Source organism: Schistocerca piceifrons, chromosome 4 (genome assembly GCF_021461385.2).
Source record: "Schistocerca piceifrons isolate TAMUIC-IGC-003096 chromosome 4, iqSchPice1.1, whole genome shotgun sequence".
In the NCBI taxonomy this organism is placed as follows: domain Eukaryota; kingdom Metazoa; phylum Arthropoda; class Insecta; order Orthoptera; family Acrididae; genus Schistocerca; species Schistocerca piceifrons.
Window position 1 is genome coordinate 361,604,697 of NC_060141.1, and position 20,574 is coordinate 361,625,270.

Consider the following 20,574-nt stretch of genomic DNA (forward strand, 5'->3'; position numbering starts at 1 on the left):
CTTAATTTTATTTTATGTTGGCTGTATGCCAGGTGCTTCACCATCTTCCACACACCAATTTTCCATGCAGGGTGTGTGATGGAAGAAGAGGAGGTCAATCATGTCAACAATAGGTCATATACCGGGTGATCAAAAAGTCAGTATAAATTTGAAAACTGAATATATCATGGAATCATGTAGATAGAGAGGTACAAATTACCACACATGCTTGGAATGACACGGGGTTTTATTAGAACCAAAAAAATGCAAAAGTTCAAAAAATGTCCGACAGATGGCATTTGATCTGATCAGTTGTTGTTGTTGTGGTCTTCAGTCCTGAGACTGGTTTGATGCAGCTCTCCATGCTACTCTATCCTGTGCAAGCTTCTTCATCTCCCAGTACCTACTGCAACCTACATCCTTCTGAATCTGCTTAGTGTATTCACCTCTTGGTCTCCCTCTACGATTTTTACCCTCCACGCTGCCCTCCAATACTAAATTGGTGATCCCTTGATGCCTCAGAACATGTCCTACCAACTGATCCCTTCTTCTAGTCAAGTTGTGCCACAAACTCCTCTTCTCCCCAATCCTATTCAATTCCTCCTCATTAGCTATGTGATCTACCCATCTAATCTTCAGCATTCCTCTGTAGCACCACATTTCGAAAGCTTCTATTCTCTTCTTGTCCAAACTACTTACCGTCCACGTTTCCCTTCCATACATGGCTACACTCCATACAAATACTTTCAGAAACAACTTCCTGACACTTAAATCTACACTCGATGTTAACAAATTCCTCTTCTTCAGAAATGCTTTCCTTGCCATTGCCAATCTACATTTTATATCTTCTCTACTTCGACCATCATCAGTTATTTTGCTCCCCAAATAGCAAAACTCCTTTCCTACTTTAAGTGTCTCATTTCCTAATCTAATTCCCTCAGCATCACCCGACTTAATTCGACTACATTCCATTATCCTTGTTTTGCTTTTGTTGATGTTCATCTTATATCCTCCTTTCAAGACACTGTCCATTCCGTTTAACTGCTCTTCCAAGTCCTTTGCTGTCTCTGACAGAATTACAATGTCATCGGCGGACCTCAAAGTTTTTATTTCTTCTCCATGGATTTTAACACCTACTCCGAATTTTTCTTTTGTTTCCTTTACTGCTTGCTCAATATACAGATTGAACAACATCGGGGAGAGGCTACAGCCCTGTCTTACTTCCTTCCCAACCACTGCTTCCCTTTCATGTCCCTCGACTCTTATAACTGCCATCTGGTTTCCGTACAAATTGTAAATAGCCTTTCCCTCCCTGTATTTTACCCCTGCCACCTTTAGAATTTGAAAGAGAGTATTCCAGTCAACATTGTCAAAAGCTTTCTCTACATCTACAAATGCTAGAAACGTAGGTTTGCCTTTCCTTAATCTTTCTTCTAAGATAAGTCGTAAGGTCAGTATTGCCTCACGTGTTCCAGTGTTTCTACGGAATCCAAACTGATCTTCCCCGAGGTTGGCTTCTACTAGTTTTTCCATTCGTCTGTAAAGAATTCGTGTTAGTATTTTGCAGCTATGACTTATTAAACTGATAGTTCGGTAATTTTCACATCTGTCAACACCTGCTTGCTTTGGGATTGGAATTGTTATATTCTTCTTGAAGTCTGAGGGTATTTCACCTGTTTCATACATCTTGCTCACCAGATGGTAGAGTTTTGTCAGGACTGGCTCTCCCAGGGCCGTCAGAAGTTCCAATGGAATGTTGTCTACTCCGGGGGCCTTGTTTCGACTCAGGTCTTTCAGTGCTCTGTCAAACTCTTCACGCAGTATCGTATCTCCCATTTCATCTTCATCTACATCCTCTTCCATTTCCATAATATTGTCCTCAAGTACATCGCCCTTGTATAGACCCTCTATATACTCCTTCCACCTTTCTACTTTCCCTTCTTTGCTTAGAACTGGGTTTCCATCTGCGCTCTTGATATTCATACAAGTCGTTCTCTTATCTACAAAGGTCTCTTTAATTTTCCTGTAGGCAGTATCTATCTTACCCCTAGTGAGATAAGCCTCTACATCCTTACATTTGTCCTCTAGCCATCCCTGCTTAGCCATTTTGCACTTCCTGTCGATCTCATTTTTGAGACGTTTGTATTCCTTTTTGCCTGCTTCATTTACTGCATTTTTATATTTTCTCCTTTCATCAATTAAATTCAATATTTCTTCTGTTACCCAAGGATTTCTACTAGCCCTCGTCTTTTTACCTACTTGATCCTCTGCTGCCTTCACTACTGCATCCCTCAAAGCTACCCATTCTTCTTCTACTGTATTTCTTTCCCCCATTCCTGTCAATTGTTCCCTTATGCTCTCCCTGAAACTCTGTACAATCTCTGGTTCTTTCAGTTTATCCATGTTCCATCTCCTTAAATTCCCACCTTTTTGCAGTTTCTTCAGTTTTAATCTACAGGTCATAACCAATAGATTGTGGTCAGAGTCCACATCTGCCCCTGGAAATGTCTTACAATTTAAAACCTGGTTCCTAAATCTCTGTCTTACCATTATATAACCTATCTGATACCTTTTAGTATCTCCAGGGTTCTTCCATGTATACAATCTTCTTTCATGATTCTTAAACCAAGTGTTAGCTATGATTATGTTGTGCTCTGTGCAAAATTCTACCAGGCGGCTTCCTCTTTCATTTCTTAGCCCCAATCCATATTCACCTACTACGTTTCCTTCTCTCCCTTTTCCTACACTCGAATTCCAGTCACCCATGACTATTAAATTTTCGTCTCCCTTCACTATCTGAATAATTTCTTTTATTTCATCATATATTTCTTCAATTTCTTCGTCATCTGCAGAGCTAGTTGGCATATAAACTTGTACTACTGTAGTAGGTGTGGGCTTCGTATCTATCTTGGCCACAATAATGCGTTCACTATGCTGTTTGTAGTAGCTTACCCGCATACCTATTTTGCTATTCATTATTAAACCTACTCCTGCTTTACCCCTATTTGATTTTGTGTTTATAACCCTGTAGTCACCTGACCAGAAGTCTTGTTCCTCCTGCCACCGAACTTCACTAATTTCCACTATATCTAACTTTAACCTATCCATTTCCCTTTTTAAATTTTCTAACCTACCTGCCCGATTAAGGGATCTGACATTCCACGCTCCGATCCGTAGAACGCCAGTTTTCTTTCTCCTGATAACGACATCCTCTTGAGTAGTCCCCGCCCGGAGATCCGAATGGGGGACTATTTTACCTCCGGAATATTTTACCCAAGAGGACGCCATCATCATTCAATCATACAGTAAAGCTGCATGCCCTCGGGAAACATTATGGCTGTAGTTTCCCCTTGCTTTCAGCCGTTCGCAGTACCAGCACAGCAAGGCCGTTTTGGTTATTGTTACAAGGCCAGATCAGTCAATCATCCAGACTGTTGCCCTTGCAACTACTGAAAAGGCTGCTGCCCCTCTTCAGGAACCACACGTTTGTCTGGCCTCTCAACAGATACCCCTCCGTTGTGGTTGCACCTACGGTACGGCTATCTGTATCACTGAGGCACGCGAGCCTCCCCACCAACGACAAGGTCCATGGTTCATGGGGGGGGGGGGGATCTGATCAGAATAGCAATAATTAGCATAACAAAGTAAGACAAAGCAAAGATGATGTTCTTTACAGGAAATGATCAATATGTCCACCATCATTCCTGAACAATAGCTGAAGTCGAGGAATAATGTTGTGAACAGCACTGTAAAGCATGTCCGGAGTTATGATGATGCATTGGCGTTGGATGTTGTCTTTCAGCATCCCTAGAGATGTCTGTCGATCACGATACACTTGCAACTTCAGGTAAGCCCAAAGCCAATAATCACACGGACTGAGGTCTGTGGACCTGGGAGGCCAAGCATGACAAAAGTGGCAGCTGAGCACGCGATCATCACCGAACAACGCGCGCAAGAGATCTTTCACGCGTCTAGCAGTTTGGGGTGGGGTGCCATCCTGCATAAACATTGTACATTCCAGCAGGTGTTTATCAGCCAGGCTGGGGATGATGTGATTCTGTAACATATCAGCGTACCTCTCACCCGTCACAGTAGACTAAACAACAAATGTTTAGCAAAATGGTATAATTTTTGATCTCTCTCCATTGACTGCTGTTTTGTCTCTGTGGGAAACCCATATCTCATTCCTGATCACTGTTCTGGTCACTCTGCCTTCTCCTGCTTTCCTTCTGCAACATAACAAAACAGTCTAGAAAGTGGTTATGGCTTTTGAATTTAACAGCCACTTTCTGAAAATGGTGCTAATAGGTGAAGGATACATCTAAGATCATATCCAGGTACATGGGAGTAGGTTTACAGTAAAAAGTGTGACTCCTGAACCTGACCATAGGCTGTAGCTTGCCTTTCCATTACTGAAGTGGAACAAAGCTATTTCTATCTGGACTATGTTGCAGATGATATTTCATGAAGTAGTCATCCATCTACTGAAGCACTTTAAACAGTGAGTCACTTTACTGAAATATTGTATTGTATGGTGAGGGTGATATCGTCAACATAGATGAGTTTGTGATATGCAATTTCTGGAATGTAATGAATATGCAAGTAGAAGATAACTGGAGATGTTAATGAACTATGTGGAAAACCATTGTTAAGTTTGTGGAATTTTCAGTGGCATTTTTGTATGAATTTGGAAAGAATCTGTTATTGTGTATATTTTTTATCTGAGTGAATATTATGTGACATGGTATGGTGTCGATGAGTTTGAGAACACTTCCTCCCACCCTTCCCCCTGGCCCTCTTCAAATAGTGCAATAAGCAGCCCCAAGATATCAAGAAATATGGAGACATTTTTTGTTTTCCTCCCAAATCAAATTTTTGAAAAGACAGTCAAGGCGAGTTTCTGATTACAGCAGTCTCTATTTTACCTGAAGCCAGCTTGCTCACCTGGTCTAAGAAGTTCAATTTCAAGAGCTATTATGATTGGAATCGGTTTTACAGTTGCTTGTAAATTACACTTGACAGAGTTAAGGATCTGAAGCTGTAAATAATTTTGGATCCTCACATGGTTTTGAGATAGCAATAATTTTATATATATCTTAAAAAAGAGCCAACAAGACTGGTTGTAAAACATTTTTGAAGGAAGAAGCAAGTCCACATTTTGTTGATGGGTCACAGTTCCTTAAGGGTTCATGGTTTATGGTTTACACAGTCAAGTGATGTAACTTGCTATTTCAAAGTATGAGCAAGGCTCATTTAAAACCTCTTATTGATGAAATGGTCTTATGTATTGTTCATTAGCTGTCTGTCTGATTCTCTCTATCTTAGTTTTGATTTAATTTGCTTAGTGAAAGTCTTATTCTCTGAAGCCCATGGTGTACATATGCTGTGACTGTTTCGTGCACACTACACTAAAAGAAAATTAAGGTTACTTTCCAAAATGCTCACTTACTTCTCACTGACAGGTTAGAAAACATAAAGAAAGTCAGCTTCATTTCTAAATCTACTTGATGGCATAAAATTTATAAAGGTGCACTTTGTAATACTCAGTTGTATAAAGTTAATAAAACATGTATTTTTGTATTATTCGGATTTCATAACAACATTACAACATTTTTGAAGTTTAAATGAAGTGTAATCTGCAATATGTTATAATTTTTTTGCTTCTTTTACATTTTCAGGTGACATAGATGATGATGAAGAAGTACTGGACTGGCTAACTAATCCTGAAAATATGGAACTGACTGATCACATTGAAAGGGTTAACAGAAAGATGTTTCAGAAAATAAGGCAAACGTCTGACTATGTGGCAGTATTCTTTTGTGAGTAAGATCTCTCATTTCAGATAATGTGAGTGAAATTGTGGGACATTTCCATTCATTCTGCTATTTTGAAAATTTGCTTACCAAAACTCAGTATTTCAAGTTCCACAGTCTTAATTTGTTTGGGTAACAATGAATAAATTAACAAATATAGTTCAGAGGGTCACATTTTAAAGTACTGTATGTTTTGAAATTAATGCTGGCTTTAGTTGTAGCAGTACTGTCCAATTGTTCTGCTTAGTGTAAATCATCAGAAATTTGACTGTTACACTATATCCTGTAACAGTTAAATCTCCATTGATTTGAAGTGAAGCACAGTATATGGATAGTATCATTACAACTGCAGCCAGTATTAATTTCAAAACATGTAGTACTTTAAAATGTGCCATTTGTAATCATGTTTGTTAATTTATTCATTGTTTTAATTCAAAATTAAAACAATTTGGAATATTGTTAAAAGGGAAACAATGGCAAGCAATTTGATAAAATTGAAATTCAATCCACCTCTCCTACTGAACTTAGGAAAGTAATAAATTCACTCAAAAGTAAAAGCTCACATGGAATTGATGGCATTTCTAACAGAGTACTAAAAGCTTGTTCCCAACAGAGAAGTACGATTCTCAGCTACATATGTAGCAGCTCACTGAAACAGGGCATTTTTCCAGATAGACTGAAATACGCTATTGTTGAATCATTGCATAAAGAAAGGGAATAGGTCTGATGCTAACAACTACTACTCCGTCTCACTTCAGACAGCTTTATCCAAAATTCTTGAACAAATAATGTGTTCAAGAGTAGCATCACATATTTGTAGAAATGAAGTACTAGCAAAATGCCAATTTGGTTTTGAGAAAGGCTTTTCAACAGAAAATACTATATGTACTTTCACGGATCAAATATTAAATGCATTGAATAACCAAACATCACCCATGGGGATATTTTGTGTTCTCTCAAAGGCTTTTGATTGTGTAAATCATGACATTATTCTAGATAAACTTAAGTATTTGGTATGAATGGGACAGTGCACAGATGGTTTAATTCATATGTAACTGGAAGAATGCAGAATGTTGAAATTAACAGTACAGATAGTCTGCAAAAATCAGCAGAGTCCTCGAACTGGGGAGGTATCAAGTATGGTGTCCTACAGGGTTCAGTCTTGGGCCCCCTATTGTTCTTAATATATATTAATGACTTGCCACTCTATATACATGCAGATGCAAAACTATTTCTAGTTGCTGGTGATACAAGTATAGTAATCACACCCAACAAACAAGAATCAGCTGTGATAATTGAAAATAATGTCTTTTGGAGAAATATTAGTGGTTCTTTGCAAATGGACTCTCCCTAAATTTTGAGAAAACACAGTATATACAATTCTGTACTGTAAATGGCATAACACCATTCATAAATATAGACTATGAACAGAAGTCTGTTGCTAAGGCAGAATATTCGAAATTTCTGGGTGTGTGCATTGATGAGAAATTGAATTGTAAGAAACATATTGATGATCTGCTGAAACGGTTAGTTTCAGCTTCTTATGCTTTTAGGATTTTTGCAAATATTGGTGATAAACATATCAGTAAATTAACCTACTGTGCCTATTTTCATTCACTGCTTTCATGTGGCATCATATTTTTGGGCAATTCATCATTAAGAGAAAAAGTATTCATTGCTCAAAAGCGTGTAATCAGAATAATAGCTGGAGCCCACCCAAGAAAACCTTGCAGACATTTATTTAAGGAGCTTGGGATATTCACAGTACCTTCACAATACATATATTCACTTGTGAAGTTTGTTATTAATAACCCATCCCAGTTCAAAAATAACAGTGAAGTGCATAGCTACAACACTAGAAGAAAGGACAATCTTCACTATTCTGGGTTAAATATGACTTTTGCTGCCACAAAAATCTTTGGTCTTTTGCCAAATAGCATTAAAAGTCCGACAGATAGCCAACCAACATTTAAAAACAAATTAAAGGAACTTCTGAATGATGACTCCTTCTACTCAATAGACGAATTTTTAGATATGCAGCAGTAACTGTAAAAAAAATTAATTATTTTGTGTAAAGAAAACTTATGTTAAAGTGACACATTCCACATCATTACAAAATGTCCTACTCATGATCTATGGAACAAGTATTAATGTATGTCTGTATTGTTACATAAACCAACAGCTGTCTCCATTAGCTGGGAAGTCTGGAAGTCCCAGTGTTTGGATATTCTGCTAGAAAAAACAACTCAACATGACAAATTTCACAGACACGTTCATTGCCTGCATCTGATGGATGACAGTCATGTTAGACAATGGACTATGTTTGTGAACAGAAGATAAATTAGTACTGATGACCAATAGTTTTGAGACTGAATGCTGAATTAGTGGAGGAATTGAGTTCAAAGAGTCCTCAGAAATAACTGTTAACTCTTTCAGATTTAGCTACCAGTATCCAGATTCCTTTCATTCCTTATAAATAACTTGTGGCACTATTTAATGAAGTTAGTGTACAAAATATGTGCCATATAACTTCTGAGATTGTACAGCAGCAGGTCTATGTACTGGTGAAAGTATTGAACGCTCCCTCAAATAGTTTTCCAACATTTTGAAAATTAAAAAGATGTGGTATCCAAACAGGATATTTTTAGAGATACATAAGATTGGATTTTTACAAACAAAATTTCAACAACAGTCTTGGTAAAGAGAACTTACAGTACCTAGTGAATTTTCTGCAGTGTAATAAATAGCTGGTGCCAAAAATGAGATGTGCAGTTCAGAAGACAAAAATTTTCATATCAAACTTTTCAGTTGTGCATCTTCTGCATTGTGGGTACCACAGCTATAAATTTATTTAATGGATGGAGTTGTCATTTATTAAAAATTTTTCTTTGTTTCACAATTAGTGTGTGTACGAAACTTCAATGTGACAACACAAAAACATGACATATGCGCACACAGTATGAGACTACTTAGAATGCCACTGACAGTTTGTATGCCCTGAACTCTTGGGAACAGTGTGCAGTTGTGTGGATTTGGCACATCTAATTTCAGTCATAGGAAAGCAGAATAGCGTAATGAATATATTTGGAAATCATTATGCATGGTCAGATCATTACCAGATTAGAAGCTGATCGCAGTCTATGTGGGATCATCTGGAAGTAGAATTAGAGTAATGTCACAGCAGTGGAGAAAATTCTTAGAGTGAGGAAACCTTCCATGGCCATTAATTCCTTCAAAAGTATCTAAAACCCTCCACTTTTCTAAAATATATTTTTACACCTTGGCTGATTTGCTAATATAGAAATAATTATTACAGCATTTTACTATGTTCAGCTCAGTTGATGTGTATATGTAAAACAACAGTTGCTATGAATGATTAGCGATATTACAAGCAGAAATGTGTATTGTCTTTATGCTGCAGAACCATTTTTCATACTCTGCTTTGTCATACGTAATCTTCCTTATACACAGATTATCGTTTTCATTTTTTCTTCTCTCTGTCTGTCTACAGACATAATTCTACTGTTTCATAATGAGATATTTTATGTGTGTTTGCAAGTTCAGAATACATGAAGGTTTCACTTTTACTTTTCATTCATGTTTTTAGACTGTTGCTGGTTCATTCCTTGTATGTATCACTTTTTTATTTATCATTTTTTATTTTTTGAAATTATGCATGTGTGCTGTACTTGTATGGATGTATTCATTCACCTTTGTTAACAATGTATCATACATTTAGTCTTGGTGCCAATGGCAACAATCATAAACTGAACAGGTAGTATATGGAAGCTCTATGAATATCATTTGAACTTGAATTGTGATTACTCCATTTCAAAAACAGGATCATTAAGCTGAGAAATTATCTCAAATTTTCATGTGAAGTTAATTGTGTAGATGGTAAAATAGCAGTTATAAAAAGTAACTGACATCATCAGAGTTCTACATGTTGATTACAATACTGCACCTGTAACATTTTGTGAAATTGTTTTACATCAAAGTTTTTTTCAGACAGTAATGACTGCAAGCAGTGTGACCGAGTTCTTGTAGAAATTGAACATATTGATGATGAGGCAGATGGAGCAGGTATAAATTTTGTGAAGATAGATGACAAGCAGATGGCAAAAGAATATGGTGTGTTTGCACTGCCTGGTGTTGTGTTCTTTAAGATGACATCAAAGGAACCTGTAATATATGCAGGTAAATTTCTGCCTGAGTGATGATAACTATAATACTTTGGCTGATATATGCTGCACAAAATATTATTTCAGCTCTTATGTAAACAAGCAGAATAATTTTGAACTTAGCTGCTGCCTGGATTTGCAATCAACACTGAGAGAAAAATAAATATTTTCTTGCTTTTTTGAAGATTACAACCACTATTATGTTAGTGACTTTTTTCCAAATATTGCATTATACTCAGGTGACAGAAGTCATGGGATAGTGATACGCACATATACATATAGCGGTAGTATCACATACATAAGGTATAAAAGGGCAATACATTGGCAGAGGTGTCATTTGTATTCGGGTGATTCATGTGAAAAGGTTTCCAATATGATTAAGGCCACATAAATTAGCAGACTTTGAATGTGGAATGGTAGTTGGAGCTAGAAGCATGGGACATTCCATTTCAGAAATCATGAGGAAATTCCCACAGTGTAAAAAGTGTGGCGAAAACACCAAGTTTCAGGTGTTACCTCCCACCACGGACATGTTCGAAAGAGACACCACTCAGCACCTTGAAGGTTAATATGACCATTCTGTGTAGAGTACTCTTTGCCCAACCTCATACCGGACTTTGAGTGATGCAACAAGCAAAAAGAGGAAAAAAGACTGGGGGGTGTTACTTTGCTATTGAGCACCAAATTTGAATTTGGGTTGAGTAGGGAGGCATGCTTGGGTAGTCTATGCAATTGTGTGTAACCACTATGTGAAGGCAAGAGACCTGTGTTCGAATCTTGTCCTTTGTACAAATTTTCATGTGTCACTAATGAATTATTTCATTGCCCAAATGTGGCAGAAATCACAATCTCTTTTCTGAAGAAATAAACAATTTGCAACAAATTTTGCCAACAGTACAAAGAAGATGTATAATTATAGTTTATAAGCATATGTAGAGTATAGTTGATTATCATTAATGGTCACTAATCATGGACGCTGTCTTTGGAAGTAGCTTTTGGTAGGTACTTCTTTCTGTTACAATATACCTTGATTTAACCCATGTTGAGTCACAGAAAGGAACAACAAAATACTGCTAGAAAAATAAGCTTTTGGCCAAAAGGCCTTCGTCTGAATTAGATGACATACACACACACACATTCATGGAAATGCAACTCAAACACTGATTGTTGGGGCCAGACTGCAAGCAACAGCACATAATGGGAGAAGCAATCTGGGTGGGCAGTAAGGAGGAGGTTGGGGTGGGAAGCAGGAGGGATAGCAAGATAGGGGCAGGGGACGGTAAAATGCTGCTTGTGGGAGATTACAGGCACGAAGTGGGGAGAGCATAGGGAAGCTAAATGCAGTCAGGAGGTTAGACGAAGGATGTTGGGGGGAGGGCAGAGGAAAACAAGAGAGATAAAAAAATTGTGGGTGCATTGGTGGAATAGAAGGGTGTGTAGTACTGGAGTGAGAATAGGGAAGGGGATAGGTGGGTAAAGGTCAATTACTAACTAAGGTTGAGGCCAGGATGGTTACAGGAATGTAGGGTATATTGCAGGGAGAGTTTCCACCTGCTCACTTCAGAACACCTGGTGTTGGTAGGAAAGATCCAGATGACACAGGCTGTGAAAAAATCATTGAAAATGAAGAATGTTGTGTCAGCAAGTGGGTGGTCCAGCTGTTCATTGGCCACAGGTTGTTGGTGGACATTCTTGTGAACAGACAGTTTATTGGTCTTTATGCCTACATAGAACACAACGCTGTGGTTGAAGCTTGATTTGTAGATCATGTGACTGGTTTAACAGGTAGCCAGAGGTAGTTGAAACCCTGGTAGAGATTGTGATTCAGTTTCTCCAGTCCTGAGCAGTACTGAGTCAGGAGGGAAATGCTCCTTTGTGGCTGGATGGTGAGACTTTTGGAGGTGGTAGGCGACTGGAGAGAGAAGGCACATGACATCTGTTTCTATACAAGATTGGGAGGGTAATTATCATCCGTGAAGTCCTTCGTGAGACCCCTGGTATATTTTGAGAGGGACTGCTCATCACTACAAATGTGATGGTCATGCATGGCTAGGCTCCTTTGTGGCCAGATGATGGGACCTTGGGAGGTATGGGTGACTAGAGAGAAAAGGCACATGATGTCTATACAGGATTGAGAGAGTAATTACAGTGTGTGAAGTCCTCAGTGAGACCATGGTATATTTCAAGAGAGAGTGCTTATCACTACATATGTGACAGCCATGCATGGCTAGGACTTCTTGGTATGGAACGAGTGGCAGCTGTCAAAGTGGAGATATTGCTGTGGTTGGTAGGTTTGATATGGTCAGATGTATTTATGTAGCCATCTTTGAGGTGGCAGTCAACATTGAGGAAGGTGGCTTGTTGAGTTGAGGAGTACCAGGTGAAGTGATTGGGGAAGAAAGTGTTAAGGTTCTGGAGAAATGTGGGTAGGATGTCTTCACCCTCAATCCAGATCACAGTGATGTCGTCAATGAATATGAACCAGGTGAGGAGTTAGGGATTCTCTGTGATTAGAAAGGATTCTTCTAGGAAGCCCATGAATAGGTTGATATAGGATGGAGCCATACAAGTGCCCATTACTGTACCCCATTTGTTTGTAGGTGATGACTTCAAAGGAGAAGTAATTGTGGGTGAGGATATAGTTGGTCATGGTGACTAGGAAGGAAGTTGTTGGTTTGGAATCCATCGAGTGTTGGGAAAGGTAGTGTTCAATAGTGGTAAGGCCATGGGCATTAGGAATGTTAGTGTAAAGGGAGGTGGCATCAATAGTGACGAGCAGGGCACCATATGATAAAGGAATAGGAAGTGTGGAGAGTCGTTGGAGGAAATGGTTGATATCTTTTATGAAGGCATTGGTCAGCAGGAGCAGAGATTGTCTCAGTGGTGGCACAGTAACAGCACAGGCACATTGAAACTTGTAATTACTAAGCTACTGGACAAAGTCCTTTGTCATGTGCATGTTTTTACGCCTGATGAAGAACTTTGTCCAATAGCTTAAAAATATCCAAGAGTCTACTTCCAATATACCTGTCTGCTGACCTACGTCTCCTGCATATGGTGAGCAGTAATATTCATGTTGCTATAATAGCAAGAGGGATTTGTAATTACAATATTCAGATATTCAAATAATTTGTTGGAGAGGTAGTTAATATTGTGCATTTTTAACCAGATGTGTATTGGCACCTTCAAAATCACTTTTGCTCCAATAGGCAGAACTCTGCTCTAAGACAAAGACAGTGATACAAAGTTTGTGTCAGAATTATTTTTATGTCATGTATTTTAATTGCATATATTACAGTCAGCATGTCCTAATAGTACCAACAATGTATACCTCGTATATCTGATCAGAGATTTCCTTGGAAAACATGTAAGTTAACTTCTTCTTGGAAGTTCTGCTGGATTTAGTTGCAGCAAGTCTCATTGCCAAAAATTCATATAGTGTCAGTGATTATATCCAGCTGAGTACCTTAGAGTCACTTGAAAATGGCAGCAAGCCTTATTGCTGGAAATACATGCAACACCAGTCTCTATACATAGCTGAACACCAAAGAATTTCAATTTCAGTTAAATGTATAGCAGAACATCCGAGAATTTAAATAAAACGTATAACTCAGTAGCAGGAGGTATCTCCAGTTTTGCCAGGCAACTAGAGAGGGCCATAATAAAGTTGTGTAGAATGAACTGGAATTGTTGTTGGCAGACATTATGTTGGATAATACTGATACAAGAAACTTGGGCATGATATGTACCTTTCAGTTGTTTCCATATTCAAGTTCTGAGTGGGGACTGAAGGGCATAGGGCAATGACAGCTGACAACTTGTTTTAAGACACTACTATCTTCACCTCATTTAGATATGGAAGCAAAAATAAATGTTTTGTCTGAGAACAGCAATCATATATTAACAGCAATGTGCCTTAATAATTTATATTTGTATTTAAAATAAAAATATCTTAAATTTTGGAGTTCAACATGGCCCTATGCATATTCACTCCTCAAAAACTTTAAAGCTTGCTAATCATACTAGCTAATGAATCAGACATCAATCTCAACAGTGCAGGACATAGCTCAAATAATAGTTGAGAGAGCCTACAGCTGGTTCACAATGAAAGTTTAAATCTTAACCTCATAAAAAGCTGCCTCTATAATCCTCTGATTGTCATCATTGACTATTCATGCAGAAGTCCCAGATTTGATTCCCAGTTATCAAACTGGCTTTTTCTGGCCAGAGAATGTCTGAAATGGAATGTACTCAGTCGCATGATACCAAGTGAGATGTTGCTTGCTCTGATGAATGGCATCAAAATTACAAGCCACCAAAACAGCCTTGGATACAATGTGAAGCTTAAAAGAAATAACTGTCATTTGCTGAAGCAGGAATAGACTTTAAAGCTCATGCACTAATAAGACACAGTGTTTAAAATTTCTAGATGTCCACCTGGATAGACAGCTAGAATTGAGTCAAGATTCCAGTAAAATAATAAAAAAAAGGGGGATCTGAGCATATTTTGCACTTAGATGTCTTTTGTATTGAGTACAGCCTGACACACTTTTATCCATTAAATATTGCCTCAACAGTCTAAGTGGTGCTAGATGATGATAAATAAGTAAAAATGATGACACTGTTGCGGCTGTCCCTTATGCTGACCCATGACCAATAGGATGGACCATGTGAGATGAGTATTGCAATGATCTGATTCCATGGATACAAAATCCTTCCCCTTTAACCAGCTCATATTAGGCACAGAAGAGGCCATGAGGTTACTGTTGAGATCTCCACCTGTGGCCCACTGATGATGAGTGACATGTCCTCTGCTGCTTACTGAGCAAGCTTGGTGAGGCAGTTGAAAACAGTTTGGGTATATCCAGGGATGGTGATGGAGTTTCACCCTCCATTTGTTCCCAAACATTGTCCAGTGGATGCTCTGTGTGCTGAGTCAGTGATTATTACGAGGGTTCTTCACACTTCTCGAAACTGTACACTGGAAATATTGTTATGTACAGTGCTGGTGATGCACAGAAGTTGACTCCTACTGTGACAACATAGCCTCAATGGGCTATTGTGGTTGCTGCTGCTCTTGGTGATAAGTGATGTAGCCATCTGCAATTTTTAAAGGTGACCAGCTTCTACACTAAATTCCCTACACATTTACACATGTGTCCAAAGCTGCTATAAATTCTTGAGTGAGGACGTTTTCCTGCATGAGACTGCATTTGAAGTAATCACTTTATTTCATTATTAGTGATTTGCTAATTTTGTCCCATTGTGAATGTTCAAGATTCCTGGTAGTTATAACTTGATATGTAAGCAACTGAGATGTGAATTGTTTATATATTCTCCTATATGTTTGAGAAAAAGCACAAAACACTTGAAGACAGACACTGTATTCAGTTGCTGAGTGTGCCTTGCAGAGTTTGCCTTGAAGTATTCTGTACTTTCTCTCAAAAACTTCTATAGTCAGTGGAGGAACAAAAACAGTGACCACTGGAACCCATGTAAGTAAGGAAGTGCATCTAATTCACTTTCTGAGTCTTCATATAGCATGTCTATCAGTACCTTCTGATAAACGCTGCCTGATGAAAAGAGTGGAACACCATCACAGGTTAAGACAAATGTGATGTTATTTCAGTATTTACATGTTGCCAAGATTATTTTGGTTGTGCTGCAGAAGTTTCATTCAGAAGCCTTTACACATCAGTTGCTATGGCCTTTGAACACTACCTTTCCTGCCATCCTTCAGACTCCAAACCCACAACATCATTCCTTATACACCTTACCAACTTTATCCTAACACACAGCTTCTTCTCTTTCGAAGGAAATGTATACAGACAAATCTGTGGCACAACCACGGGTACCACTTGGTACTCTCCTATGCCATCCTGTTTACAGGCCATCCAGAGATAACTTTCCTAGCCTCCCAAAACCCTAAACCTCAGATGTGGTTCACATTGATTAATGATATCTTCATGATCTGGACTCAGGGTCAAGGCACCATATTCTCATTCCTTCACAACCTCAACACTTTCTCTCCCATCTGTGTCACCTGTTCCTCCTTAACCATATGTACCACTTTCCTGGATGTTGACTTCCTCCTTTCTGATAGCTTTATCTGCACCTCCGTAGAAATTAAACCCACCAACCCCAATAGTACCTGCATTTATCTGTTACCATCCCTTCCACACCAAAAAAATCCCTCCCATAGGGCCTTGCCACCTGGGGTGGTGCATATGCAGTGATAACATCGCCTTAACCAATATGCTGAAGGTTTCACCAAGTCCTTCACAGGCAGGCACAATCCCCCAGACTAGTTCATAAACATATCTCCCATGCCATTTCCCCACACATCCCAATCTTCCCACCACCCCCAAGAATCACCTTCAAAGGAGTGACCCATTCATCACCCAATACTACCTCAGACTGCAACAATTGAACCACACCTTTTCTCAGTGCTTTTATTATCTATCATTCCCTAAAATGAGGAACATTGTACCCAAGATCCTGCCTGCCCCTCCTAAAGTGGTGTTCCATCACCAATTCCACCTTCACAAGTCTAGTCCATCCCTATGCCACTCCCGATCCTAATCTCTTGCCACCAGGATCATATTCCTGTGGAAGACCCAGGTGCATGACCTGCCCAATCCACCCACCCAGTACTTCCTATTCCAGTCCTGTCACAGCCTTATCCTACCCCATCAGAGACTAGGCCACCTGTGAAAGCTCTACTGCAATCATTGCACAGCTTTTTTTTCATGTATATGATTACCTACCAGCTGTCCACAATAACCTACTGCCCCAAACTTTCCACCCCCTTTGCCCTACACCTCCTACCTGTTCATGTCCTCTCACCCTCATTTTGTGCCACTCTCTGCCAACACACCAATTCGTCATTCCCCTCCCCTGTTGCTTTCTGGTGCTCTCTGCCAGAGATGGTGGTCATGTGTCCATGAGTTGTGCTTGCTTGTGTGAATGCATGATTGTTTTCTTCTCTAAAAAAAGCTTTGGCCAAAAGCTAAATGTGTAACAGTCTTTTCATTGTTTCTGTCTGCAAGTCAGTATGTCATATTAGTGGTAAGTAGCAAATTTCCTTTTCCTTATATTTAAATTTTCTGCATCATCACTAAATTGTAGGCATACGTCTTGGTGGTTTCCTTAACTAGGTCATGTTTGATTTAATCCTGTCCATAATTAATTTAGCTAGTGCTCTGTCTCTAAAGATTTTGATATAAATGCAAACACTCCTTTCTTTTTAGATAACACTGGCCTTTTTATAGTTTAATTTGTGTGGCTAGTAAGAGGAGGAAAAAATGTAGTGCTTGATACTCATGCACTACAAGTGATTGTGTGATAGGTGGACCAGTTGTCTTTCTGACTTAACCTCATACTTAAAAAAAAAAAAAAAAAGCTAGCTATTACAATATATTAGCCCCAGAAGTCGATCCTGTACACAAATTTCAAATTTGCACTATAATTCTGACAGTACATAGCTATGACGATCTGGAAGTAAAGATTTTAAACTTTTTTGTGCTCTGGTTGCTTGTCACTCACTCTGTCCCGCGGCAACTGCCTAATCATTGAATACAAACTACTGTATGGTGGAGTAAGTAAGAGTTTGTGAAATACTGTGGGGCAGAGCGAGTGACAAACAACCAGTATGCATGCAAGTTTAATAAGAATTGTACTTTTGGAAGAATGGTTCAAATGGCTCTGCACACTATGGGACTTAACATCTGAGGTCATCAGAACTTAGAACTACTTAAACCTAACTAACCTAAGGACAGCACACACATCCATGCCAAAGGCAGGATTCGAGCCTGCGACCGTAGCGGTCGCACAGTTACAGACTTAAGCACCTAGAACAGCTCAGTCACAGCGGCCAGCACTTTCGGAACATTGTGACTGCGAACTGTCAGAATTATGTCCCAGATTTCTACAAAGGATCAGTTGCTGTGGCAGATATCTTGCAAGTGTGCTTTTTCCTCCCTGAAATATGAGTTCAAGTTGGAGACATTTCCTCTGAATAAGGGAATCAGAATAACTAAATAGTTTTGGAATATATGATATGACATGGATGGTTACATATAACAAAAAGTATTTTTTTGCCATACCGTAGGGTAGCCAGTATATACAGATGTACTAAAACTGGCATAATTATGGTGTAGATTATGTCATGGGATGTCTTCACCTAAATTTAAATTGCAGAAATGCACCTAATATACTGAGGATATTTTATGAACAAATATTTCCGGGTTCTTTTTTTTAAATTTTTTTTGTTATTATTGTAACTTCACAAATAAAGTTAAGTGAGTTAGAACAGTTCAAATGTTTGACTACAGAACAGTGTCTTCAGCTGTCTAATAAAAAAGCTGTTGGTGTCATTTTGTGTAACTCTGCTGTAAAACTAAAGTCAGTCAAAGTTTTTTCTAGCCATTCTTCACTAAATTGCAAATTTATATTTGTTGTTTTGACTTCATGGCCAGTGTTCAGTAGAGCTTACAGGAAAAAATGTAGTTAATCTTTAGTACAATTCCATCATTTAATTTCATGTGATAATATTTTAATCTTTTTCATTATTCCAACCTAAACCTCTGCATTGTAAGGTAATCAACTGTAGTTCCATTACATATATTCATTCTGAAGTGATTTGTTTAAATGTTACCATACATAACAAAGTGTCTTATGATTATTAGCATTGTAAACTACATCACTTTCTTTGTAGGTGATCTTTATAATGAAGAGCAGCTCTTAAATTGGCTACTCACACAAAAAGACCCTTCAGGAGAAGTAATTGAAGCTGTTGAAGGGGAAGAACTTCAGAAACTTATAAAAGAATCTGACTCACTTGCTGTCTACTTCTGTGAGTATCCAGTTACCTTCAAGAGTTATTCAAAAATATTATTGATCAAAGTTTTTACTATAAATAAATATTTCTTTCTGCACATGAAGTAATCAAAAGTGATATTATGCTTGCTTGTGTTAAAATAATGGTCCTACCAATTGATCTTTATCTCACTAAGTCATTATGCGATCACTACAAATTAACTCTTGAATTTAACAATAAGCTTCAGCTCAATACAAACAAGGCTAAAGTATGTTCAAATGTAAACATGATACTATAGCTTCAATAACACTGAAAAAGCTTTCTGATAATTAATGCTATCTCCTTCTTTGCAGTCAGATGCCATTTTCTCAGCTTTAGCTTCTTATTTTCTTTACTACTTTGTTATATTTTCTTTTTCTCCTTAAAGAAGTCACTCCTCTGCCCAGCCCTTTCTCAGGCTTGAGTGATGTAAATGAATAATTTGTTATCAAGGTTAGTAAAAACACTTACATTTATATGTGGTAATAGGAGGAGCCACTTTTGTGCTACCAGTCTATTCCCAGTACTACACCATTACATTGGTTGTGATTGTGATTATGATAAACTGATGTAGTGAAAACAGTACGTGACTTGAGTGATAGATGCAAAAACACACACAAAATGACGGACCGTTCAGTGAACAACAAAAGAGAATGTAGCAGCCATTTGAGTAACTAAAACTATTCTGCAAGCAAGAATAATAAAAAGTAGATTTGAAAGTGTGATTAGGCAGTTGTTAGTGCTCTGGTTATTGTAATGTACTGCCTGATTCAGTAAGTACAAAAAAATTCCACATCATCCCACATCCTTTCTTTAAATATTGGATGACACACACAGCATTATACTGATGTTCACTACAACAATTGGGCCACTGTTTTTTCCTGGCCTCCATCAGAAAATAGAAACATTTAAAATGGAAGATTTTGTTTTAAAATCAAAGCACATAAAATACTCAAAAGTAAGTATTTTCATAGCCAGTGAAATAGAGAATATAACTATATTTGCATAATTTCATTGGTTATTTAGTCTGCACCTACAAAATTGTATTTAAAATTGAGTTGAACATTTCAGAAAATCCAACTGACAGAATAGTTTTGCTGTCCTTCTTTACTGTGTGAAACTGTCCTAGGGAACCAGACACTGTGTGAACTTTGCAATACGAAGCTATATCGCAAACTGCGACAAAAGAAAGAAACCAATCATCATGCTGAACATCAAGGGGGTATCGAAGGGGCAGAAGGAAGTCATACTGGGCCTGAGACAACCTCTGATGGTATCTTGTGTCCCACTGCTCTCCTATTAGCAAAAATGCAATAGCTATCAAAATGATAACCACAACCGTTTTCTTTGTAATCCTATTGATTATTATCTTTCCTTTTCATATTACTTGTATAAATTTTAACAATATAACATAGATTTACCATGTAAGAGTAAGAAAGCTCTTCCTTATGATCCTTGCCAATTCATTCTTTTCTACATTGCAAGTAACAATAATGTTGACTGGATTTCATTTCCATATTAATATTAGTTTCACTTATGTGGTTATCTTTTTGTTGAAGTACTCATTATTTAGCATGGGTACTATGTTAGCTTAGCCCTTGTGTGTGAAATTGGATGGTGTAATTTTTGGCATCTCTATTTACAAATTTTTGTAGACCAGTCAAAGCATGAGCTAGACCGATTTTATGTGATGATGCGTATCTTACACAGTGTGAATGATATTATTCTAACCGTAGAATGTTGT

The 20,574-nt window shown here is 38.1% G+C and overlaps 1 protein-coding gene across 1 annotated transcript in view; it reads left to right on the top strand.

Moving 5' to 3' along the window:
* Positions 1-20,574, top strand: part of LOC124794951 — a 461,391-nt gene that overhangs the window by 352,108 nt on the left and 88,709 nt on the right. The window contains exons 23-26 of the mRNA XM_047258666.1: positions 5,642-5,798; positions 9,801-9,989; positions 18,690-18,827; positions 19,960-20,103. Coding sequence (XP_047114622.1) covers positions 5,642-5,798; positions 9,801-9,989; positions 18,690-18,827; positions 19,960-20,103 — 628 coding nt within the window. The remainder of the gene's footprint in view (positions 1-5,641; positions 5,799-9,800; positions 9,990-18,689; positions 18,828-19,959; positions 20,104-20,574) is intronic.